The sequence below is a fragment of the Acanthaster planci genome, linkage group LG21 (assembly GCF_054643075.1).
Source record: "Acanthaster planci isolate LZ-2023a linkage group LG21, COTS_SCS, whole genome shotgun sequence".
NCBI classification, from domain to species: domain Eukaryota; kingdom Metazoa; phylum Echinodermata; class Asteroidea; order Valvatida; family Acanthasteridae; genus Acanthaster; species Acanthaster planci.
In genome coordinates, this window is record NC_141797.1 from 10,876,573 (window position 1) to 10,902,416 (window position 25,844).

General features: G+C 39.8%; 2 protein-coding genes across 4 annotated transcripts in view; one reads left to right on the top strand and one right to left on the bottom strand.

Annotated features, from left to right (window-relative positions):
- Positions 1-2,585: 2,585 nt before the first annotated feature.
- Positions 2,586-10,137, bottom strand: LOC110979978 (uncharacterized). Of its 2 annotated transcripts, none has more exons than XM_022236201.2 (12): positions 10,045-10,137; positions 7,883-8,013; positions 7,455-7,517; positions 6,945-7,023; positions 6,671-6,734; positions 5,803-5,988; positions 5,429-5,644; positions 5,107-5,154; positions 4,813-4,884; positions 4,328-4,453; positions 3,949-3,993; positions 2,586-3,699 (listed from the first exon to the last, which is right to left on the bottom strand). In XM_022236201.2, exons 2-12 carry the CDS (start codon positions 7,986-7,988, stop codon positions 3,496-3,498), a joined length of 1,209 nt encoding a protein of 402 aa, XP_022091893.2. In that variant the 5' UTR covers positions 7,989-8,013; positions 10,045-10,137; the 3' UTR covers positions 2,586-3,495. The 2 variants fall into 2 exon arrangements, with proteins under 2 accessions (XP_022091893.2, XP_086987082.1); XM_087130956.1 differs by lacking the exon at positions 10,045-10,137 and adding an exon at positions 9,470-9,607.
- A 2,701-nt stretch (positions 10,138-12,838) lies between these two features.
- The window catches only part of LOC110979841 (uncharacterized), a 50,081-nt gene continuing 37,075 nt past the window's right edge, over positions 12,839-25,844 (top strand). The window contains exons 1-16 of one of the 2 annotated variants that reach the window (XM_087130961.1): positions 12,839-13,012; positions 16,603-16,825; positions 17,671-17,818; positions 18,605-18,670; positions 19,731-19,799; positions 20,066-20,131; positions 20,249-20,326; positions 20,659-20,727; positions 21,001-21,150; positions 21,485-21,556; positions 21,993-22,064; positions 22,495-22,566; positions 23,199-23,285; positions 23,841-23,918; positions 24,874-25,005; positions 25,582-25,731. In XM_087130961.1, coding sequence (XP_086987087.1) covers positions 16,690-16,825; positions 17,671-17,818; positions 18,605-18,670; positions 19,731-19,799; positions 20,066-20,131; positions 20,249-20,326; positions 20,659-20,727; positions 21,001-21,150; positions 21,485-21,556; positions 21,993-22,064; positions 22,495-22,566; positions 23,199-23,285; positions 23,841-23,918; positions 24,874-25,005; positions 25,582-25,731 — 1,445 coding nt within the window. In that variant the 5' untranslated portion in view covers positions 12,839-13,012; positions 16,603-16,689. Of the gene's footprint in view, positions 13,013-16,602; positions 16,826-17,670; positions 17,819-18,604; positions 18,671-19,730; positions 19,800-20,065; positions 20,132-20,248; positions 20,327-20,658; positions 20,728-21,000; positions 21,151-21,484; positions 21,557-21,992; positions 22,065-22,494; positions 22,567-22,664; positions 22,856-23,198; positions 23,286-23,840; positions 23,919-24,873; positions 25,006-25,581; positions 25,732-25,844 lie in introns of those variants that run through there. The other variant, XM_087130962.1, reaches the window with a different exon arrangement.

A 25,844-nucleotide genomic window follows, 5' to 3' on the forward strand; every position in this document is an offset into this window, starting at 1 on the left:
ATTTGATTTTCTTGGTTTTGGTTGCTTCGAGAGCCGCATGAAGTTCGTGATTTAGATCTTGAATTATGCCCCTGATGATGTAAGCCGTACGGCCATCGGTGACATCATAAAGATGTCGTCGGCACCGATCGATCAAGGGTGTTGCTCGAGTTATCGATGCGCTCATGCATAGTATGCACAGTACACCTCATGATCTTACGGGAGGTGGAGTGTAAAATGCGGTGAATAGTGTCACGATAAGTACTCTCATCTGGGTTGAGATCAGAAGGCTGGAATTTCACCTCAAACCCATTGGGGATAATCTTGTGATGGAGGCAAGACTTAATGAAACTTGCGTGACTACAGAAGTGTGTCTTGGTAAATGTAGCCATGGCAAGTTCCAGCGAAGTCTCCACAGCTGCGGGTGATGAAGTGGGCAAGCTGTCTAACAATCGCCGGCGAAGGTGAACCTTGGATTGACCATATCCACCGGGTGATCGACAAATTCGCAGCAAAGAATAGATCAGAAAAATATGGAAGGGCTGCGTAGCACTGTGATCAGAATATCGACAAGAATTTAAGATTAAATCAGTGCTCTGAAATATATGATTGCCGAGCTTTGCAGCGTCATTTTCGAACTTGGAAAGCTGCATCCCGAGGGAATGAACGTGGATTTTTCCGCGTTCACTCAGAACTGAATCTGCTTGCCCTGAAGAAGGTATTCAGTTACCGAAAGCTCGGCAAATGATCCCACTCTGTGTGAGCGCACAGCCCTCTCTCCCGACCAAATCCATGACCTGCTGCTTACTTGCGTCTCGTCGTCCAGCTTCAGATGGAGAGACAAGTTCTTCGAGCAGTCGACTGGGACCTCCGTGAGATCTCCTTTATCCCCGGTCCTAGCCGACTAGTTCATGAAGGAATTTGAGACTACGGCACTACTCTCTGCAGATCATCGTCCGGGTATACTTCCATGGTTTCGCTACGTAGACGATACCTTCATCATCTGGCCGCATGGACCCCAACACCTCCAGTCATTCCTGGACCATTTGAACGACCTACACCCCAGCATAAAGTCCACGATGGAACAGGCCTAGGAGGAGCGGAATTCTTTCTCCTTTCTTGACGTCAAGGTCCACCAGCGTGCAGATGGTTCCCTCGGGCACTCCGTCTACCGTAAGCCCACCCACACAGACCGGTACCTGCAAAACTCGTGTTTCCATCATCCCAGCGTAAAATCCGTAAAATCTTCAGTCACCCGCACCCTGATCCAACGAGCACACAAGATCTGCGATCAAGAACACTTACAAGATGAACTCCAGCACATCTCAACGGCACTCCAGCTCAATAAATACCATCGGCGCCAAGTCAAGACTCAAGAACGCTATCGGGTCTCCTATACCTAGACTCTCGGTTCTTTTCAGAACCATATACACTCATAAGAGATATATTTCTACGCATGGTGCTACCGCAAGCCTTTCCACCTGTTGAGTTTTTTTCATTTCATTCTTCTTATCACGAGGTCACAATTATGCAGCTACTGCGCACTAATTTTCCTCGTGCACCGACACATATCCACCATCTTGGTTCCAACGATGGAGACACTCAGGTCACAACTAGACTATGCGCTGTGGATTTACCCGTAAGTATAGCGTCCTCTCTCTTCTGGTAGATTGAACAAATGCAAGTGGGATTAGATGAAGACAAGTTACATGTAGGAAACGGCGTTACATTAGAAATTAACCCTACCCCCTAGGGTGTATATAAAATATTGAAATCGGAGGATTTGGGACTATTAGGGTTAAAATGGTAATATCTTAGGTCTCATATAGGAGAAATAACTTTTAGTTGCTTCATAATGATTGAAGTCTCATTAAAATCTGTTCCCAGTCTGTTAATATGACATTTTATTTACGCGTATGGGTATAAATTCAGTGTTAATTGTTGCATCATATTTTTTATGCTCGCAGGTTATTGCTACTGTCATACCCTGATATTGATCTTTACAAAGCCGTGTCAAAACTTGATTATTCTTGTATCCACACAAATTGTGTATTTTGTTGGAATCCGTTTTATAATAAAATCCCTTTCTGTAATTGTGTTTCCTAACCTGTCTCTATCTAATCCCACTTGGTTACATGTATAGCGCCCTCTCTTTCATGGTAGGCGCATGCACAGGCATTACATACAATGCATGCCCAGAATACTGAGGAATAGGGGATCCTGGCGGGTAGGACTAGTTCTTTGAATTTCACCTTCGGATTCCACCTGGCAAGATTGATGTGTTTCCTTTGCTCTAACAGCTTGATGGGAAATACTATCTTCGATTTGCTGTCCTCATCAGTATCAACGTCAACTGGGCTTATGCACTAAGTATATTATAAAGAGCTGCCTCTTTCGAAAAGGCTACGAATCCATGTCCCCGTTTGCTGTTCCTCGCTTATACATTACACGTACATACGAGTAAATGTACACCGGTAGCGGATATAAATCTAGATTGTATATCTATGTGTCAATGTACACAGTATGTAGACGTATACAACGACCTTGATTACTACAGGTGACCGTACCTGTGGGAAGAAAAAAGCCGTAATAAGGTTCCAACACAGTTTCTAAATTGCATCATTTCCCTTTTAATCCAAAAGCAAGATGAAGATGCAAAAAAGTGGCCTACACACATATGTACAATAAGCATATTGGACAGATCCAAATGACATTACAAAATTAGCATCGAAACGAAATTGAAACCAAGGAGCCTTTATCTTGAAAACTTGTTTGGCTAGGGAAAAACTTGAAGTCATCTTTAATAATGGAATGTAGTTCTCAACACGGAAATGGTAAGTCTGCATTAAACCTGGTCACTGATTACACAAAACAATTTTAGTAGAGCAAACATGATCGCAGATATATGTATTCCCCCCTCCCCCATAAAAATAGCACATTTAGGATAAAACCCCAACGTTGGGAAATCTAGGCATTTCTGCCATAAAAAAATGAATGTTTAAAATGTATAAATGCAAACTTGGCATTCAAATCCTCCAAAATACAGGCCTATTGATTTGTCATTCATAATTCATGTTTCAAAATAAAACGGTAGTTGCTTGGCAACAACATTTATTTCAATTTGCATATTCAAGAGATATATATATATATATAAATACAAACAAAGAGGCTCATTCTTTTAAGCAGCTTTGATATGACATTCACGATGCAAGTATGTGCCTCCTATTTTCTAACAACATGACATACATGTGTTCATGTATACAGTTTCCTTACACGAAGACCCCTTTCAGGGGCCATCAGGTTGATCAACCACAAATAAACCTCTCTGCCCTCATAGGTACCCATTTAGTACTCCTCGGTGGGAAGGGCAAGCGAAGGTAAAGTGACTTGCCTAAGGACACAATATATTCCCATTAAAGGATGTGAACTCCGACCCTGCACTTGGAAGTGATAAACCCCAAATGTCCCTTTACAGAGTTATCAGAAATACAGTACTGTATAGTACAGGTGAAGAACTTAACTACAGCTTCCTTCATCATCTGCATCATATCCTTCATCGTGAGCAGTGATGCGATCCTTGTTGCCAGGACCTTCCATCTGCACACTAATGTCTTCTTCTTCTTCACCTTGGGACTCTTCAAAAGAGTCATCGTCACTATCATGACTTTCTTCCACCATCAGGCTGGTTTCATCTGCAGGGTTTGTTGGTGTTGCCGTTTCCTGTTAAAAGACAAGACCAACATCTTTCCACCTGCAACTCACATGACACATCATCTGTTTATAACTACTGTACTTCAAATTTGGCTGGGTCATTTGTTGACCGCATTTTAATGGCTTTAAGCTTTCCTATGTAGACTAAAATCTTCCACAGGGGTATGTTTGAATGTTTTGAAGAGGTCTACAGCAATGCATTTCTTCAGAATTGGAATATATTAACAAATCTAACTGCAAAAGATACAACAATCTTACATGCTCACGGTCACCCAAAAACTCTTCCAGGGTGGAGTCTTCATTCTATAAACGGAAAAAGAAGAAACTCTCAGATAACTTACGAATCTACTTTATATAACTCAGTGAATGGCACGGTTACTTTTGTATTATCTTATTCACTTTGTGTCCGGCAAAAAATGTTTAATTCTCTTGGTAACTGTTACGACGTGTTTCAGACTCCTATTGTGTGTGTGTTCATTCCATTATGAATTCATTCTGCGAATTTCAGTGGTACCCACGGCTTCGGTTAATGATTACATTTTCACTGTATTTTTACTGCAACTTAAGCAGAGAAAATTCAATGCATAGTAGCAAAACTTGTAAAAATGTAGGAGAATAAAATGAAATTTCTACACACCATGTTTCCTGGTCCACTTATCCCAGTGTCCTGATAGGAGAGGTCCATGAGAGAGTTGTGGAATTCCAACATCTGATTTTCCCTCTCCAACTCGTTCTGTCTGTGCTGTCTGAACTGTTCCTCAGCCTATCAAAGCAAATTGCAAACATTAATGTGAGTCCTGGTTGTACATTCAGAGGTCTGAGGAAAGATGATGCATCAGGGATTCAGATGGGATCATTTGAGCACTGCATATATTACCTCTAAGAACTTCAATATCAAGTTGTACAGGAACTAAATTATAAGAGTCCTGTAACATAATGACATCACTTTTGTTTACACCTACATTTTCCTAGGACTGTAAGATGGGACGCAATCCAATGATCTCCAACAAGAGTGCAACTGTATTACAAAGCGTGAAGTAATTATCTTTTGTGTCTATTTATAATTCTGTGGCTTTTAGATACGTCATTTGGGCTTTTTAAAACCGGAAATATATTTCTTACCGACGGAGGAGGTGTAAGGGGAATTTCATCAAACCCTGGCCAGATATCACCTTCCAGTTCCAGAGGCAAATCCTATGTAATTGTTATAAATTAAACAAAAGTAAATACCATTGCGATAGTCCAACTAATCTGCCTGCTTTACATGTACTTGAATTGTTTAGTCATTCGTTTAGCCTTTTAACATGTTCAAGGGACTATTCCATGCTTGCACAGCATAAACAGTCACATGGTCTCAGAATAAAACTTTCATGTTACAGCAGCATAAGAAGAAATCTTCAAATTGCCAAAACTTACATCACTGCTTTCGCTCTCCACACAAACAGTATCATCAAAAGTGTGGACCTATCAGAAAACAAGTGTAATGGAATCGTTATGAAGTATCTTCTCAATATTTTTCAGTAAGATAACAATTTTCTTGTGAAACCACAGAAATGTAGAATGTGATGGCAAATTTCCAAGAAGATTCTTTTCAGAACCCCACATACAAAAGAAATATCCATGGTGCTACTGCAAACCTATCAAGTTTACTTGAGGAGCACTCAGTAAAACAAGGAGCACATTGTAAACAAAGATGTGGCACAGTTTCATCATTGAATTGTGAAGTGTTTGTTCCAACCTTCATCTTCATCTTGGGTCCGATGAGGGATTCTGGAAGCATCAGCGTGTGGCGGGTTGTTCTTTCACAACGCACCACACAGCGCCAATCCTGCTGACGGGTGTAAATGACACAGCAGGGTGCACAGATGTAATGGCCGCAGCGAGAGCATGACGTCAGTGGCATCCAGATACAATCTTCATCAAGGCAAACGCAGCAAGGTTTTGGACAGCCCTCCTGAGATGAATAAAAATATGTAATATCAAGTTACGATTCACATTTTACATCACACAATTTTTAAGTGTAAGGTAATAATTTTTTTGCATTTCATTTTCAAGAGCAAAAACCCCCACCTCAACGCCCACCTATTCAGCCGTAAGCCTTCAATGCCATACCTGTAAGAGACAAAGTTTGACGACGTTCTCATCTGAATGCATCCCCAGCAAAGCACATTCCTCAGAGCAGAAGTGAGCTTGACCCTCTAGTTGATACCTGGCATTCTTGACCTTCTTGGCAGTGATGTACACTAGGTTACCCTTGGGCATTTCATGGCATTTGCTACAATGTAGACATTCCAATATCTACAAGTGATTGAGACAACATCAGCTCATGAGCCTTGAGCTGGATCTTATCAAGAGAGGGCACTATTTTTTTTAGCAATGGAGGCTCAGAACTAAACTTGGTTGGTTCACTAACGACTAGGAAATGTCATGGTCACATCCCTACTAACAAAATGAACACTCCTGACGAACATGACTCTTTTCAACAGACGAAGGGGTATTTCTGCTCGAGGCGGATTATATGAATATTACATGGACATGAACCAGCGAGTATACATGTAATCTTAGTATTCAACTATCACAAACATTAATTTATAATAAGTTGTACCATTTACAAGTGAATGTAAATACCCGTAAATGATCTCTCCTGAAGGTACATTTCATTACTTTGAAAACTAGACCAAAAATTAGAATTGTGGCCCTCAACAGAGTTGTGACATACATTGTTTTAGGTACCAGTGACAGATCTGGCACGGCACTAACACAACAATTTGTTTGGATATTTTCTGAATATCTTCAGCACCCCAAATCAAGTCTTTTCTTCACTTTGGGTTTGTCAAGGTGGTCATAGGAGATCAACTGGTGCACAGCATACTAAAATATTTAAAGTGAACCCTCAAGTATTCTCCCCACTTTGAGTTTATGACGGCAGCCAGTCAAAAACTCTTTTGATCGGTGGAAGATGAAGATAGGCTGCACTTACCTTGTGCTCTTCGGGGGTTTGGTGAGCTAGTGCTTTTCCTTCACCCTCAGTAGCCTCTTTGTACCTGGTGAGAGATACGTGTACGTGATACTTACAAAACTGAATGACCAACTGACCTGCGCTTACCACACTAAACAATTTACTAACCAAATCTCTTTGATTCTCTTTCTCCCAAAGACTTACATTATGGGTAGTTACAGGCATACGCAAAGTCCAGAGTTTCACTTTGCAATTTCTAGCTTCGGGGGGAGCGGATTGCATGTCTGTTCCTTACCTGTCCTCCAGTGGGAGTGGTCTGTGCACTTGAATCTCTGTCTGCTGTACATCAAGGACTGCTACACTGGGGCCATTCACTGTCAATGCACACAGTAATCAATGTTCTGGGCTTTTGTTCTGTATTTTGTCGGCATATTCTTTTGTAAGTAAAATGAAAACAACTTCATACCTTGATAGAAATTACATTCATTTTGCTTCAGTGGTAAAGAATGCTGCATTCATTTCATCAAATTATATCAGCTCCATTGCCAATATTTATTTATTCTTTAATAAACCGGGGTCAAACCGTATGTTATAAACTGTTCTTCCCTTAAGTTTTAGGGGTGGGAGGAAAACCCACAGAATTGGGTAGGATCTGAGAACCCAATCCATATCCTGGGTGGAATTCGAGCCCGAGTTTCAGAGGCTGAAAGCCAGAAAATTACTACTGCGTCAACAAAAAATAAAAAACAAGTTGAGAAAAGCCTTTAAAACCATTAATTATGGATATATTAACAGAAAAACTAACCTTGTTCGTGCGCGTGGACAAGCAAACCAGCCCATTGTTCATGGGATAAAGGTTGTTCATCACCTGTAAAGGATTTCAAAACAGGAATAACTTTTATCTTGAAAGATAGAGGAACACACAGTGGTTGAAAGAGGCAGAATCTTTTGCAAGTAAAACAAAACTACATTCAGCTTACCCTAATGCAAGTCAGAAAGTGAGATCTTTACGCCATGTTCTTCCCTACAGTGACTTGGTACATGTGTTTGTTATCAGAGTGCAAAAACATGTCCAGAAAAGTTCTATTTTTGCGGGAAAAATGTGATTTCCTTAGAAGACACTTAGAATTCGTCCGACGAGTCTCATAGGGTTTATGCACACGGTGTCAATTAGCATCCATGCACTGGACATAAACTCTTTGTCAAAGACTTTATTATTAATATCAGTCTTACCAAGGTCCTGGTTTATAAATGGTGTGAAATTTATAGATGCTTCCGGCGATTCCAACATGACATCCGACAAGTCCAAGTCTACAAGGAGTTCATTCATATCATCCATGATGTTTTCACTTGCCAGCACCTGTCTGTAAGACATCAATTGCATGATGGCACTCAATCATTAGCATAAGTAGTAAGTAAAAAGTTAAGTTTGAACTTAGGCCCTATGAACAATTACCCCCAGAACTGTGGGGTACGATGTCCGCCCCGCTGTGGGAGTGGGAAGGATGTAAAATTAGGGCCCCACAGTTTTAGGGGTGGGCCTAGGCCTAGTTAAAAAAAAGGCCTAAATGTAGCTCTGCTGAGTGGAGCATTGGTATTCCTTTTTTATATTTTGTATTGGACCACAAAATTTGATAAAGAGGAATACTCAGCAGAGCTAGCCTGAATGAATGAGGCTGAAAACGATAACTTAAAAAAATCTGTGTGGGCACTGTATGCAAGCAGAGGTACTACTATTGCGGTATCGAGAAACACATGTAGCTTCTACGGTGGCCTTTAATGCACTTTGTTTATGAATAAATAAAGATAAAAAGAATGATCTTGTTTTTAGAGGAAACAAAATAGCCTCATTTTGTGATACTGCTCCGTTTTTCTTGTAATTGACTCCGTTCTGTCAGTCTCCTCCTTAAAAATGCCAAATGCCACGAGAACAAGATAGGAATAATTGCACTGCGTCACCTTGCACTTTTTAATCCAGAAAGGAAAGACCTCATTTTCTTTGCATCATAACTTGTTTACTCCAATCTTTGACATTCATCTAGTTACATGTAAATTGGTGTTTTACTGAAGGAATAACAGATATGTGGGTATTGCAAATTTCTTTTTTTGGTGGACTCATTCTTTCATCGATGTGTGAAATAATTGTTTAAAATGTCTTCTTTCTGAGTTCTCATTCTCCTAGAGTTATAACCATCTCATTAGAAATGAACTATTATTCAAAATTTTTGTAAACAATCTAAATGCCATTGTAAATTCAACTTGTATTAGGGCCAGCGACCATTTAGACCCGATTTGAAAAGGCCCCCCCCCAGTAGCCCACCCTGTATAATGCCTACTAAAAGCAAAAAACTGCAACAATAACGCCTATGTAATTATTCACTAATTGTCCCGAGCACGGAGGGTAAAAGTACGATTATACTTAAGTTTTTCTATTGTAATGGAGATTGGGGGCGCACTTTACACATGCAAAACGTTATTCAGTGCAGGAGCCCTTATTTTGACTCCAAAAAAGTGGGTATTTTCGCAGTTAAAATGTGCTTTTAGACACCTTTGGCCATTTCAAAATTGACGTGGGAACCCAGCAAAAGATATTCGAGTGCAGGGTGACGTTAGAAATCATTGTTAAAGAGATAAACAGTACAGTAGGTAATGAGGGGCATGGTCAAGAGAATTTACAGATTTCAGAAAAAATTACATCTTTCAATAAAAACTGTCCAAACTTACGGAAACATGCAGAATTTTTTCTGTCTGTTTTAATAAAACTTATCCAAAGGCCGTAAGTATTGATTAACTGGGCGAATATTGCAATTGGGAACTCACTGGCAACGCAAAATTCAGGATTTCTGATACCACGATAGAGTTACCGCGATGACAGGAATGAAGGCTCCATGACTGAGCCTGAGGCTGCGTCCGAATCTGTTGTCTAGAGCTAAGTCTAGGTCTTCACTCCGTTGAAAGTACATGGATACGCGCAGAAGCCCGTTTTGGACACGGATTAGGCTACGTCACACGTGTATGTACACACACGGCAAGTGTGTATTTGCCTGCAACTGGGGACCCCCTATTGTTCCTCTTTTGTTTGTACTTAAACTTTTTTAGACAACAACCCATATGCTTTGTACACAGTTGTCGATCGGGGACCCTCTGTCAATCGGGGACCCTCTGTCAATCAGGGACCTTATTGTCCTGTATTGTTCAGGGTCCCCAATTGAATGCAGAAACAAACTCATTTGTACATCATGGCATGACTAGCAGTAGCAGCCATACTTTGAAGAGGACTCTTTTCATGCTTTTGGAATAACAACATGAACAGCGGCACAAAATCCACACGACTAGGCCTGAACTTAAGTCGAGCAGTCAAAGCGAAAAATTTTGGAGCAATCATTCGTACTCACATCTTCTCAAAATGCTCTCAAGCCCTGAGCTGCCGGATGAGATGTGTGATGCATCACCGACGCTAGGCATATGACTGCGCCGGTTGGGGCAGTTGTCAGGTTGCGGCACATCCGGAAAGGGACATTGCATTATAATTTGCATAGCGAAACATGAATTATGAATTTTGCTCTTTTCAAGATAGGCTCTTGCATTTTGCAATGACGTATAAGTTCAGAGTTTTCGCTTGTTTGATTCAACTTGACTGAACAGCAGTGTTATGATAATATTATTCATCCAAGAAGAGACAGAAGCCACGATTTTTCTTTCTTTTTTTGCAAGGTAAAAAAACGAAGCAAGGTAAAAGTAACTTGAAGTATCATTTGGGCAGAAGATTTATGTGGTCTCGCTCGGATATGCATAGTAAGTGCTCCAATTGCATTGTAGTATCTTATAGATCATAAATAATTGAGTAAAAAGGGGGCACATAAGGCAACCGTAATTAGCCTTGTTCATGGTTATTTCTGCTAATAGAATTCAGAGACTGAATGCGCTCATCACTGTACCTTGCGCGCGTTTATGCGCATCATTTTTCGCGCCACACTCAAGTTTTTCCAATCAATGACATCAATCAATGACTTGACATCCCGGCCCCGTGCACTGCTCTTATACTTGAGAATCTGAAAAAATTTACTGAGTGTTTTCTAAGTGAACGAATCAGTATCTTCCCTCCCAAATTGAACTTTTCTTGACACCGTTTTTGCTTTCTGATGGCTAATAAGTCACTGTAGGGACTACTACTTGCGTCCGTATGGAACTCATCGCCCATATTCATTCTCGCGGTCGGTGTGAGGTCACTATACTATGGACTTTAAACACACGGAACTTGAAAGGAGCAAATTTACACCCTCAGGCTTCGTGTAGTTGAATTCCCCCGGCGGACGTCCGGCCGCGAGAATGTTTCATGGAGATGCCAGCATTGACAACCCTGCAGCAAGTGATGTAAGTATAAATTATCATAATGTACCTTTTCTGGTTGTGATACTGCCTCAACCATGTACCAATCATCATTCAGTACATAAACTAGCCGCAGACACCAGCATGCATGCTGTTAGAGCTAGGTCTTGGTCTTCACTCCATTGTAAATGCGTAGAGACGGGTAGACAGAAGACCTAGCCGTAGCTCTGGAAATCACGCAAATGCATCGGGACGTGAACTTTGAAGAACGGTATAATGCTTGACTGTTTTGCAGCTTGCGTGATGTTTTGTGGTGCTATTAGACCTACTGCTACTTCAAAGTAAGGTAGTAAAGAAAAAACAAACAAAAGAAACAGGTGAATCGAGTCTCCTATTGGAGCCGAATCGAGTACATGTATTGGAAAACGGCCTTTATACATAAAAATAATAAAATTTTAAAAATCATCATGTAGAAAGCTCCATACTTAGTCCAGTGCCATCAAGTATATAGTTTTAAAAAGTGAAACCTTTTTCGGAACTTGTTGTCAAGAGACACATTTTTCCGACTTTGTGTGTAAGAGATACATTTCTTCCCGAAGTTCGTTTGTTAAAGATACCAGTTCTTTCTGATGACCTGTACTCTTTGGAAACATTTTCTAAAACAAGGTAAGATTTTTTTAAAATAACATTTGTATTAAATTTTAATGACACATATTTTGCAAGTTAACTTTTATAAGATAAATACTGTCAAATTCGGATTTTTTCTCACAAAAGTAGTCTTCACACAATACAACTCGTGGCAATGAACTCAAAAAGGTCTCTAAAACCGGAACTTAACCGGAAAAATAAAAGATTTGTTTCAAAAAATAGAAACACCATTTCCATTCACAGATCTTACGAGAACATGTTTTTAGGATGATGCATATCTAGGAAAAAAATGCCTCGTAAAAACAGAGTTGAAAAAAAATTTAATGCAGAAAAACGCACTTTAAAAATATACGTCCCGTTTTGGAAATACACGTGTGTTTGACGGCACTCCGTGGCTTTCGCACGCGCGGCAGCCACATATTAAGTATAGCGCCCTCTTTTGTCACGGATAGACTACACGCAAACGAGTATGCACAGACGGGGCGCAAGGCCTTAAGGAGGTACAAGTTGACAGGAGGGGGTGGTTCTGAAAAGCTATCAATTTTGCTGTTGTCAGTACTTGATTGCTTTGTTTAGTTTGAGGGATACCCCGGACTTACCCTTGAGTAAGCTTTAGTTGTTATATAGGCCTGCTCCTTTAATTCAGACGCAAGTAAAACAAACCAACAAAACAAGAAACAAAAGAAAAACTGAAAACTACCATGAGGAAACTTAACCCAACCTTCCATGACCTTTTTGAACTTTACTTTCTGCTCAGGCATTTTTTAGCCAGTTTAAAGGAAAGGTAAATTTAAAGGATTGGAAGGTGGAACAAATTAAGTTCGATCGTTTTATGTCATTACATCTAACTATTATAATTATTAGCCAAAATGCGACTTATCCGGCCCCCCAAATAATGACCAGAAATCGCTGAACCACAGTGCGTTTTCGGTACGCCTGCTGCTAATGACTTTTGGCCCTACTTTATGCATGATCGACGTCAGAGAGTATGAACGTTGTTACGGTTACTTTAAAACCTGTTACTCAACTTACTGTGTTGGTTATTGTTTAACACTCAGGCTGAAATTTTGTCACGGTTCGAAGACTTTCCCCTCAGGGTCACCGCTTATAAATTGAGCGCCCATATGTGCGCTATGTACCACGGGCAGTTCCCAATGGACCACATAGAATGTTTATTGTTACTGGGGAGATTTGGACTATTGGGCGCTTTCAAGAAGTACAGCACGTAACGATGCATTAGCATTGAGGATTTGACATATGCAGAACTGTACGTTTCTTCAATTCTAAATTTAATTTCCCGCTCTTTTTTTCGAGTCTGACCTCATGATGGTGAACTGCAGGTTTTGTATGTTAATGGTCATGGTGGTATGAGATCGTTGAACCAAGGTAAGCCACCCAAGTTCGAGAAGTTGGGCCAGGTCCACACAACTCAACTCAGCAAACTGCAAAACCTTGAAAGGAAAGGAACAATGATACATATGGCTGACGGCCTGCACATTTTTTGTCTGCGTAAACCGGTCGAAGTGCGCACGGTACAACGGACTTTATCTAGTCCTAGGCCTGGTTACCGTTTACGGTAGGCCTAGTAGTAGTACCTACTAGTACTACTACTAAAAGTTTCAACACACGAGCCGTTTCACTTTGGGGTTTGACGGGTTGATTTCTGTGTCCAAAGCATGCCGTTCCGGCATCAAGGTTCGCAAAATTTGCTCTTCTGTAGACTACGTTTTTGAGGAGATTGTGGCTAATAAGAGAGGTGCATAACGGACCTTGTGTAGGCAACTTCGTTGTCATGGTTATAAACTGTTTAATATAGGGATGTAGGCCCATATAAAAATGAAAGTTCATGACATACGTGTACTTTGTCATGTTTGTTTATTTTGCCCTGCATTATTTTGTTTTAAATTGTATTTGCCATCAGAAATCAATAATTTGTCCTAAAAGTTGAGTTTAGCTGGGAGTAGGACTAGGAGGACAGCGCAGTCATGCAGTACATGTAGCCTACATGTGGGTACTGCACAGGGTGTCAAGTGATGTCCATTTGTGGAAATCTTCTCAATTTCCCTTCAGTCCCTTCAAAATGGACACTTGTCCACTTGGTTTTAAGTAGGGTTGTATTTTTATTTTATATTTAGTAACTGGTATTATTATCAGTTGTTTTGATAGGGGTGTAGGATTTTTAATGCTTTGTGAATTCTTATTTGGGCTTTGTACTAATGGCCAACCATAGTTTTAGCAGCCACTTGTACTGAGTTGTAGGAAAAGTATGACTGTGACATCATAAGAGCAGATTGTATAAACTCTTGTCTTGGTCGTGTTGACACATATTGTACAACATGATTAATGTGTGGAGTTTGACAGAATTGGGTTCAATGTACTTACTGGGGTTGAGTTCTGCATTCAGGCTTCATGATTTCTGAGTTCTATAAACACCAACAAGGTAGTCTTACAAAAAAAGGGTCCAAGACGGTCAGGAATGATCAGGACTCACACTGGTCTTCCTTGTAATTAAACCCCTCTCCTGGCTAAAAATCCTCCAAAGAAAAAGAACCCTTTTTATCCTTTTTAAACTTTATAGTGTTGATGAAACTTAAAAATGTTTTGGGGGTAAATGCAGAACCCAAAGTAAGTTTCAACAACACAGGCCTTCTAGATCCATTTACAGTAAGCTTACATACATCCTTCCCTCAGCCAATATGAAAAGGTACCAGTACAAGCATCCAGCTCTTGGCAATTGCTTACAACAGAAGAATTATTCCTAAGTTATCAGGAATGCAACTTTTCCTCGGATCTGCTGATTTCCCCATTGTTCACTTCACACTCATGCCAATGAAAATGGCAAAACTCTGTACAATGTCTTGTAAAGATTAATTGGAATTTCCTCATTTTGTTAAAGTCCAGGTTGCATTCCTTCAGGTACATGTACATGTAAGTTAAAAATTCTTAAATTATTTCAAAAAAATACTTTGTTGTAATCCAGAGATGAATGACATCTGCATGTTCATTTTAGTGACAGTACTTTTCTATCATGTCTGTACCCCGAGGTGTACATAAATGTGTGATGTACTTCACTTGTGCCTCTTTCATAGGAGATAAAATGACATTGACACCTGTGCATACAGTTTTCATACATGTACCGTAGTTTCTCCATTACCCGTGAACTTTCCTTAGATATGTGGTTGTCTAAATTCTCATGAATAGGGCTCCAGGTTGCTAAGATTTTGTGCTTGACATGTACATGTATGCACTGTGCAGTGTGCATCCATTTTCATTTACAAAATCTGTTATCTAAAATAGCCTGCAGGTTGTCCAAACCACCTAAGATACTGGAGAGTTCTACCTTCTCACAGCAGGCGCCCTCTTATCCTGCTGGGTATTTAAATAGATTATGAGGAATTTTGATGCATTGTTACTGAACATCGTTGCTGCTTGCTCACCCTTAAAAAACTCAATGTGCACCATATAAAGAGCCATGGTAGTATGGTCAGTTATCCCAGCTAAGCTAATCCCTTAAGATTGATTCAGGTGGAAGTCCTTCAAGTATTGACCCTGAGGCTGAAACCATAGTAAATATAAAGACTGGAACCCACTAAGAATCTATACTTACTGTGGACACACGGGCAGGACATACAAAATTTTGGGGTGGTTCAGTTTTTTGTCCTTTACGTGAGCGTACAAATTGTGTAAGCTTCTGGAAAGGTTTACAGTTTGTGTGCGCTTTCATAAATTTGAAAAAAAGGTGGAATGGCTGTCATCATTTTCATTTTTTTTGGAATGCGGAGGAGCCAGGGGTGTGTACACTTGTGAAGAGGCATGGTAGAAATGGATGATTCCATGGTATGGTTTAAGTTCTGGTAATCCTGTCAAATTCTCAGATAGGTACAGTACTGTATGGAGGCTTTTCCTTTTAAAGCATATCAAGAGGTTTCAGACTTTTAAAAGTTCATAACTTCGATCAATTTACACATTTTGAATCCACATTTCAACCTAAACAATCAATGAATTTGGCAAACGCATGTACATGTCTATTGCAGACTATCCACTTTATAAAGGTCAGTCAGAGTCACCTTTTCCCATTCAAAAGTGACTTTTCCTTGCTTGCTATCAATGACAAACCTTTACAATCTAACTGTAATGCTTACATTTCACCCTGCCAACACACTTTCAGTGCCAACAGGCAAACATTGCTAGAGTGGCCCATGGCATTGTGCCAATATTTAAACAGCGTTATGGTCCTTATGTGGAGGTTACGGTTGATTGAGTCTGCCTGGGAGATATTGCTTTCAGTAGTAGAGTGGTTTATAAAAGCAACAAGGGTTTGTTTGGAAAAGCACTAGGTTGTTTTGTAATCTTGGGCAGCCTTGCCTGCCTTATTATTAATACTGTTGACAATTGTACATGTAGGTCAGATAAAAACTGAAATCCGGATAAGATCACATCAGCTACTTGTATTACAAGAAGTTACTCTTATCAAAATGAACCATGTTGTCTGTGTATCCCGGCAAACTTCTTTGAATTTCAGACACCAACTGTAACCATGACAGGAGCTCATTGTGATTTGCTGTATGTGTACAGGTGGTTGGCTAACTGTTAACAACTTCACCGTTTTGAAAACAAATAAAGGTGTACAAACACTAACTGTGCCCTCTTTCTACAAGGTGAAGTACCTTTATCATAGCATAAATTGAGGACCGTAGTTGGCATTGTTCCCCACAGTTACAAATTTTACATTCAGGTCATTTTTGTAAATTTTGTTTGAAGCATTTCCTTATAATTAGATGAGGATCTTGAAAATGAAGGCAGCCCCTTCAGGGCATGTTTGTTAATTGTTTATTGAGTTAAAATGAACGTTTCGTAAATGTTTCAGACTGTAGATCTTGTGTTTAGTAATCGTACATACAGTGCACCTGTATTGTTTACTGGTGTGTGTTGTGATAATGTCACAGAATAGTGATCCCAGACTTTGTTTTCCTCAGGTATTGAAGCGGTGCTAGCTGCCAAAGCTGCCAGATTTAGAATTCAAGATTTGTAGCTGAATAGTACTTTGGGATGTTACTTTGAGAATGAGTGGAGTTTATCACGTGTACTTTGCGTTGGTACTTGCTGCTTTGATTGGCGTCCCAGGAACTTCTGCTTATTTCTACGGTGCAGATTACTGGAATCTGCGATATGGAGCGCATGGAATCAACTATGAAACAGGTACAATGTATGTGTGTATCTTTGTAGAGCCCAGTATTTACATGTAATGACAAAACAAAATTGTAAGGTTTTTATAATGCAGCTGTTTAATTTACTTGGCTTATGGCATCAATCAGGCACTGAAAAAGCAAGTTCACTGAGAGGATGCTCAGAGAATAAGACATGGCTTAACAGTTACTTGGAAGTGACATGAGACTCTGTCCAAATCTACATCTGACTGTGGCTATTGCATGGATTATCTTTGTAGAGTCCTGTATTTAATAACAAACACAAAATTGTAAGGTTTTTATTTAGATGTTCATCTTACGGCATCATCAATCGGGCATTGAAAAAGCAACTTCATAGAGTGGATGTTGGGAGAATAGAACATGGCTTACTGTTTGTTGGAGATGACATGAGACCCGGCCTGTCCAAATCAACTGGCTATGGCTTAGAGTACTTGAGGTGCCTATGGAAATTGTTGCCGCCAACAAGATGCTAGCTGTTAGCATACACATAAATGCAACCTGGGCAGATCCAGGACCAAATTTTTGAAGGGGAATGAGTTGTTTTGGGGGCTGGGGGTTAAAAATTCTTTTGTGTAACCTTACCTGTCAGTCTTTTCTAAGGTTTGATGAGGCTTCGTTTTGGACAAAAAAATTGCCTTTCATTATATCTCCAATAAAAAAAAATGGGGGGCTCCTTTTTTTTGGGGGGGGCACATGGCCCCCCCTCCTGATCCTCCGTTGTTTGAATGTGTACATGTACACTTCAGCCACAGTCCTGTGTGTACGTTGTGCGTACACAGCATGAAACCTGCTGTGTTAAATATTTAGTCCCTTTTCCAACTGATCACATCTCTGTAGGTTCTGATATGTTCAACGGCCTTTGGTCGGCGGCGTCCAGTCTTAGTGGGGGCTACGGACGGCCAACATCAGACTATAGTGCAAGGTCTTGCACCTGTACCTGTAACGAGATGGCAATGACGGTAGATTGCACAGGGACAACCTCAGTGTAAGCTAGATTTAATCGATTTGTATGTCGGACCATTGAAGAGGATCTTTGAGGAAAACACCCAAAGCCTGAATTTCTAAAAGTTGTCCTTGAGTTGTAAACAGTTTCTCTGCTTGGACAGGCTATACATCACAAACCTTGTGCAATCTGACCAATCACAAGGCCTGTTCTATCAGCCTGCAAAGGATTGTGGGTGTTTCCAGGACGCGAGTTGCTTTTCGTAAACATTGGAGCATATGGAACAAACACGGACTGAAACGTTCCGCTTGCAGAAATTTGATTGGCTGTGCATAAAAAACAAAAACCATTGCAGACATCATCTATAAGTTCTAAAACAGGTTGTACTGATTCAATAAGAAATTTATTGTAGCCAACTTGACATAAGATTGAAAATTGGACAAAATTAACGGTATTTTGGCGATGACCATTGAAACATTGTAGAGGCATGGGGAAAGGTCACTGCACGCCCATATGTGGTAATACTCCTGACTTATCTACCTTGAGCACAGGCATCCCCTCATTGGTTGAAAAGAACCATGTTGGTGGGGAGTGTTCATTTTGTTGGTAGTCATGCAACTGTAACGTGTGCATTTCATAGTCATTTGTGAACCAGTTAGGTGTAGTTCCAACCAAAGGAGCCTCCGTTGCTGAGAAAATTGCACCCTCTATTGGTCATGCTCAAGGCCTATAATCCCGTCTAAAAACTGTGGTACATGGAAATGTTAAGAAACCCCAGAGTAACTTCCATACATTTCAACCTTACGTTTCTTCTGACGTGGCACACAGGACTCTGAAGAACTACATCTTTGATAATGTGACCATCAACACTTTCCACCCCGACACTACAGAGATGTAAGTAAATTGATTTATGCCGTGCACTGTGTGAAAGGGTCTGGTAAATGAAGTTATGAACAAGACGTGATGAGTATGCATGCTATGGTCAACTATTTGGAATTATTCGTCAAGGACTGTGGGGCTTGTTTCCACTGTTTATTCTCAACAGGAGTTTTGTTGTCAGGAATATCATCCAAAGGAGCACTTTCATGTTGTATGATAAGAAGTAATTGTGTTAGATGGTGGTAAAGTGGTAAATGTTGAAATGAGAAACAGTTGCATCTGAAAGAAAAGTGAGTGTTCACAAGATGTGATTGCAGTGGTTACAGGTGGAAAGGCGTGCGGTAGCACCATACGAAGGAATTTATCTCTCTTGTGAGTATGTGTGGTTCAGAAAAGAACCCGGAGTGTAATGTTGCTGTCCTTCACCATGAATAGCCTGAAATCCCATTGCAGTGATTATCAATTGACTTGGACTAGCAGGCCTTTCGCAAATTTAATTTGAATAAAATGTGGTACTTATGATTCTTTAAATTCACGTGAACATAACCATTTGAATTCTTGTACTAAAGACACTGTTGCTATAGTTCCTGTTTCAGGGCAAGATTTTGCTTAATTACATAAGAGACGCTTTGCACCAATACACTGTTTCCAATAGATAAGAAGAGCACAAAGGAACCAGTCCTTTCCAGAGATGGTGGCCGCTGTGGAAAAGCTTGCCCCGAATCAGGATGTATGGCAACAGTGTCTTTAGTCTGGGGAATTCAGAGTGTTACATGTATGTGCCACTAGATACATCTAACTCAGAGTACGAGACTTAATTCAAATTTAACTCGCAAACGGCTTATTGAGCCATGCTGTATTGATGTTGTAATTAAGTCTTTTGTCTTGTGAAATATTTGAACTCATTGCTACATTAACTTAACACTCCTCAGTCCTCCAACAGATGAAGGATTGAGGAGTGTTAGGGTAAAGGTCACACATACAGTAGGCCTCTGTAGCTACATCCCAGCCTATTGTAATGGAAATACTGGTCTTGTTATTATTAATGTGAGTTGTTTTAATATCTTTAAACCAGAACTATTGTTGGGAATGCCAAGAATGTTGACAGGGATGCATTCCGGCTTCTGACCAAGCTCACAAAATTGTAAGTTCTCCGGAAACTGTTTGGTCTATGAATGCGTCTTTGATTTGAAGTTCTGTTTTCGTATCTACTTAATGCTGTAATTACTTGCTATGCATGCACTTGTATGGAGACCGTGCTGTGAAATAATTTTTAAAAATTTATTTGTTGTATTTGTCTGCAGGTATAAGTTATGGAAATAGTGAGATTTTCATCCGTTTCATTGAGTAAATGTGGAATAGATTTTGAAACTGAGGTGTGTTTAATGCATGATTTGGTTCCTTTTTTAGGACAATTCACAATACAGGAATGTCAGTCTTTCCAGATTTGTCCAACTGTACAAGTTTAGAGGAGCTGTAAGTATTTGCATGCTTCTTCCAATTTCTAAACCCGTTTACCCTACTTTTGTAGGCAAAGCCATTTATTGTTCCTTGTTTATTCCTGTGAGCTTTGGTTTTCTATTTCTTTTTCAGAGATCTAACCAGGAACAATATTAACCTTTCTCCGTCCACCTACAAGGTCATCACGTTTCCCAACACCTTGAAGCGAGTGTAAGTCCAATGAAACCAGCAGTGAGCCTCTTTTTCCAAAATTACCACGATGCTGTGCCTTTATGTTGGAAAACAAAGTCAGGGCAGTTAAAAGAAGACCATGTTTCACTTCTGGAAACCTGATTTTTTTGATACAGTTGAAGCTGTTAGGTTGTTCTCATTTTGTTATGAAGAATTTTTCAATCTAGAAATGTTTCTCTAAGAAAGAGTTCCATCCTTAATATTCATCGATCCTCCCAATTTGCCCAAGCATAGCAGTTTATACTTCTGTCACTTTCTGTTTCAATCTTGGTTTTGTAGAATGTTTAACCTCATTCGTTTTGGCTTCTTAGGAGTTTGATGGAAAATAGCATCAATTGGCTTCCATCTGGGTTTTTCTCTGGGACCAGAATTGAATATCTGTGAGTATAGATTGCCCTTAGCATCTTGTGAAATGTTCTTTATTTTTTGATTTTCATGAAGTTTTGGTTGGGAGTGCCGATTGTAACTAGCATAAGCACCTGTAGAATACTTGTGATAAGTAGAGGAATACACTTGTTGAGTACTTTGAAAGCACTGACTACGATACTGCCGTTATTAAGAATTCTTTGTTTGTACTTTTGATAAACTTTGTAGAACTATTTGAGATCGCATATAGCAATAAAAGAAAGTTTGTTGATTTTTTTTCTCCACAGTGGTCTAAGCATGAACTCACTGGCGTCATTTCCTAGCGATTCTCTACAAAACATGAAGAATCTCACCTTCCTGTCACTGGATGCTAACCAGCTCACGTCAGTCTCTAAGAGAAACCTTCTTGCTCTGGTGCCATCCCAGATTCAACACCTGTGAGTTAGGCCAATTAATGGACTTTAAATTCAATTTGCCACATCAATGTGATGATTAAGTATGTCACAGATGCCAAACCCAATTTAACATCTTTAAGTTGATCCAGCAATGAATGTAAATCCATTCATCACCTGTCAGTTTATTCAACATGACTTCAAGATGATAAAACTAGCAAGATAAAGGTTGATCAGTGTTTTTCTATTTGATCAGACACTGAGTTCATGCAATGGAGTTTAAATGTGACTGGTTTCCTTCCCCCATGATATTCATTATGAGCACAGACGTCGTTTCTTACTGTAGATTGAATTCGTAATGTGCTTTCATCTTCTGTAGCAACCTAAGCAATAACATGATCAGCTACATCGCACCCAAGGCACTGACTCAGTTGAAGCTGCTGAAGATTTTGTAAGTATAATTCACTCCTTGCTTGGAAGAAACTGTTTTGTACTGTTCTACAATTTACATTTTGCAATCATTAGATTCTTTTTTTTTCTTTTGCTAATAAACTTTTATTAATAAAACTGTCTTAGGTAAAAAGTCAGGATTGTTACTGAACAATACGTTTGGGTTATAAGTGCTTGGCATCACACTTGTGTGGGTGTTCATAAACTTACTGCAGGCATGCATTTGGACAAGTCAAAACGGTGAAAAACACCCCACTGGTTGGTAGGCTTTTGGCCTGTGTCTGGTGTTCAGTCTGGTCTTGTAACTGGTCTTTGTCTGGTCTCGTGTTTGGTCTTGTGACTGGTCTTGTGTCTGGTCTTGTGATTATCTTGTCTATCGCACTGCTAATGAGTTGGGGAAATGCTAACATTTGTGCTAAAATTGCTCCTTTTTTCAGAGAGTTACACAGGAATTTTCTCACAGATCTTCCATCGCAAACCATCGATAATATTCCCCAGCTGTTGCACTTGTAAGTAGACCCTGTCTTTAGAGAAGAACCTGCCCTCCCCTGAACAGCATAAGGCCAATAATTAATTTGTTACAATACAAAGGTTAATTCTAGCACTCAGTTTTGAGCTTCAGTCTTTGAGTTTGTGTGTCCACCTGTTCGTCTCGTTGCCAAATTGGTGTTCCTATCTGATACGATATCAGGTTTTCAGAAATTTGATATTTGTCAGGCAGTGTGGACAGGTTATCATAATTAACATTGTCAGATCATCTTCATCCCTGATATTCCTTATCTCATCCTTTTAGTCAGAGGAATATATCTGAGCGAGGATGGGAATGGATGCCTTAGCATATCAGGTGTAACAAATAATGTCTTGTATTTTACTGCTGATGATAAAAATTGTCACTGTGGCATTATGTAAACAGAATTGTTTATTTGGTTTTTTTTTCAGGGATCTGAGCTACAACAGGTTACAGGTCCTAAGAGCTAAGGCTGTGACAAATCTGCCGTATCTCAGAACTTTGTGAGTAGAATTTTACAAAGACACAGGTGGTCCATTCTTTGATTAGCAGGGAGTAATTTGTTGAAATTTTAGTAGTTTGCTTTGCTCTGCCTGAAATATTTACTGAGTTAAATTTTCTAGTGAAACGTTAGAAATCCTTCCGGATGCAGCGTTCCAGTGACCTCTGGATCAAAGTGTGATGCCCTTTTGAACCCGGAAGTGCAGTGAAAATGAATGGAGTATGCACTTGTTACACGTATCATGGTTATGGTTTACGGGCAGGTTCTGATATTAATGCATGACATACCGGGTACATGTATTCACCTTGGTGTTCTATAGTTATGTTGAGTCAAGTCCTATAGTCAGCCTGCTAAACTTGTCCATTGTAGTTTGGGAGTATGAATGCCTTTGGTTGAGACATCTGTTAAATTGCTTAGCTGCATTAAGAAGTAATGACAGGTGGTTGCCTGTATTTGAATAATCCGTTATTGCCAAAGTCAGCATTGTCGTATCATTCTCTTCATGGTTGTAGGTTTGCTCTAGTATTTGTTGTATTGGCTCAGTGAACAGGGGTAGTAATTCTCCAGCATCTTCCACTAATGTTTCTTGTGAACCTAGTTTGTTAACATGCATATCTTGCTGATACCTTGCAGGATTTTACACAATCAAGAGGATGGTTATGAGTTGGCGAGTATTCAGTACAATGCATTCTCAGGAATTGGAGGAAACTTGACAGAGTTGTAAGTAATCTGGTCTTTATTTGCTTCGTTGACATTTGCGGTGTCAGTGTGCAATGGAGAAGTGTATCTTTGATTTAATGCCTTAATGAAGTGTCCTGCACGTAGTCATTACTATTACATTTCATGAAAAATGTGAAAATATTTGGATCAATGAAAAATTATGTGATCTGTGCATTTTCAGACAAAGGGATAATAACACCATGTTTTACCCACGTGAGTCCTTAAGTGCAAGATTTTACTCACCAGTTCTGAAGATAAAAGTTACAGAGTCTTGCTAAATGACCTTGAGGAGACAATTGATGTCTGGGAATAGCAACAAGTTGATCAAGGTTGGTCTGTTCCTGATAGAAACTACCAAAAACCCTCAACGGCTCCATGAATCTCAGTCTAGGTTGGTCTGTGACTGATAGGAACTACCAAAATCCTCAACGGCTTCATGAATCTCAGTAAGACCAAACAGTTATAAATGGTACCAACTCTTCTTTTAGGCATTTGTTATGTTGTCACAGCCTCATGTAGAGCTGCAGTTTTGATTAACAATATTTGACCTTACAGATATCTGAGTTCCAATGCTCTGCCCTACTTCCCTCATGCCGTCCTGTCTGAAGAAACTTACAACCGAGTAGTGGACCTGTAAGTACATTTATAAGATGTAGTCTTTGGGAGCATCTCATAGAAGGGAACAGTCAGAATGTTCCATTTGGAACACCTCGTCCTCATTACAGGACGGACTTCCGTTCCACAGGCAACACAGTATTCTCATCAGAATGCTACCTCAGAAGGGTCTATGCATGAAAGCAGTATGAACACTGCAAAGCTAGTATTCCAGTGGGAATGATACAAAGGAATACAGATGTTGCCGACTTTTGAGATGCTCCTTGAGCTAACAAGATCAAGTTAGTTGGAGAGCATTCTTGTCAAGAAAATCAGCTGAAACATTGAATTCAGACAGCATTAGTAAAGGATCAATTGATTGAATGATATGATTTGATTTGATCAGATTTAATTTTGATCGATTGGTTTGATTGATTGATTTGATTGATTGATTGATTTGATCGATTGATTGATCGATTAGTGTAACACAGTGTGCCAACTGTAATTGATGCAGTATCAGGCTGGAACTCACTGAAAACAGCATGCTGAGCGGGGAGAGTGCTTAAGACTTCTCTGACTGGTAATTCAATCTCAACACAACACGCTAGTGGATCTTCCCTGTTAGCTTTTGAAAGCATTTGGCTTGATTTGCCCACTAGATAACCTTACTATCTGCTCTAAGCGCAATAAAAGAGGGCGTATGTTTTTGGCATTCACAGCATAAGTGCGTGTGTGTAATGGAGATCAGTGGCGAGTTGGACGCAAAACATGCTGAGTACACAAAACGAATTTATTCCATACTGTATGATTTTGCGTACACGCAGAACGTTTGCAAGAAGCCGTTTGGAAAACTTACAACAGTCTGTCTTTCTTTTGCCACTTGGGGTGCACTTCAACTAGGCGGACAGGCCAGGCCAAAACAAATGCTGAGTTTCAATTATCAGTAATTAAATTAAATTTAATTTGAACTTTATCATATCTGTTTACTTTCTAGGCACATCGATAATAACATGATCACCAACATCACAGAGTTTAACATTGACCAGTTTTCCAATGATCCAGTGTTGTACAACTACAAACAAACATTGCATGATCCGTTCTCTAAGCTACTAAGCGTCAACAGACTGTAAGTATTCAAAGTGATGGACATGTATGAAGTACTTCATTTATTATTTATTTGTTTAAAATTTCAGACACAAATCAATAAATGTTGTTCAGGTGCTGTCTAGGAAATACAAAAGTTCAAACCTGTTGTAAATGTATAACCGGACAATCAGATTTTATTGTGTGAAGACTCACTTTTATTTGGTCTCAACAACCACTACTAGTAATGAGTACTTTATGAAACTCACAAAGCCTAGTTACTAGATTGAGGCCCTTATTAATAAGATTTCTGGTAATCAGGACCATCAAACAATTCTGAAACTCAGCTCCCTTGGGGAGTATACAGCTCATCAAATACAACCACTATCGCGATGTTTACAGGTACCAATTCATACTCCTTGATGGAGAGAGGCAAGTGGATGTAAAATGACACGCAAAGATCACAACATGTAACCAGCCTCCTGGATTCGAACCCCCAGACATGTGTTTTGCAGTTCCAGACGTTTACCACACATTTAAGGCGACACATCCCTGATAGGGACTGTGTCTTGCTGTGCTGTAGGTTTGTACTTTTACTTCTTATTTTTGCTGTTTGTAGTTACTTGCAAAGTAACAGCATCCAAGGAATAAACCTGGAGGATCTGTGTCAGATGATGGTACTCAGGGAACTCGATCTCAGCTCTAATCAGCTGACAGTGACCACATTGGATGACCATGCCTTCCAGTGTCTGACCTATCTTACCACACTGTGAGTAACCATATTTGGAAGCTGAAAATTAAGTACTAATGGTTGGACTTCAACTTGCGCTTGTCAAGTGCTAAGTAATTTCAGTCAAGTCTTAAGTCTTTCTTGTCAAGAAC

What these genes read in the sequence shown, in the direction of transcription:
- LOC110979978 (XM_022236201.2), bottom strand. Translation starts at nt 7,988, where the DNA reads ATGGATGATATGAATGAACTCCTTGTAGACTTGGACTTGTCGGATGTC. An exon ending in ATTTATAAACCAGGACCTTG is followed by an intron (nt 7,518 to 7,882) that starts GTAAGACTGATA and finishes AATCCTTTACAG; the next exon opens with GTGATGAACAACCTTTATCC. An exon ending in TTTTGGGTGACCGTGAGCAT is followed by an intron (nt 3,700 to 3,948) that starts GTAAGATTGTTG and finishes GTCTTTTAACAG; the next exon opens with GAAACGGCAACACCAACAAA.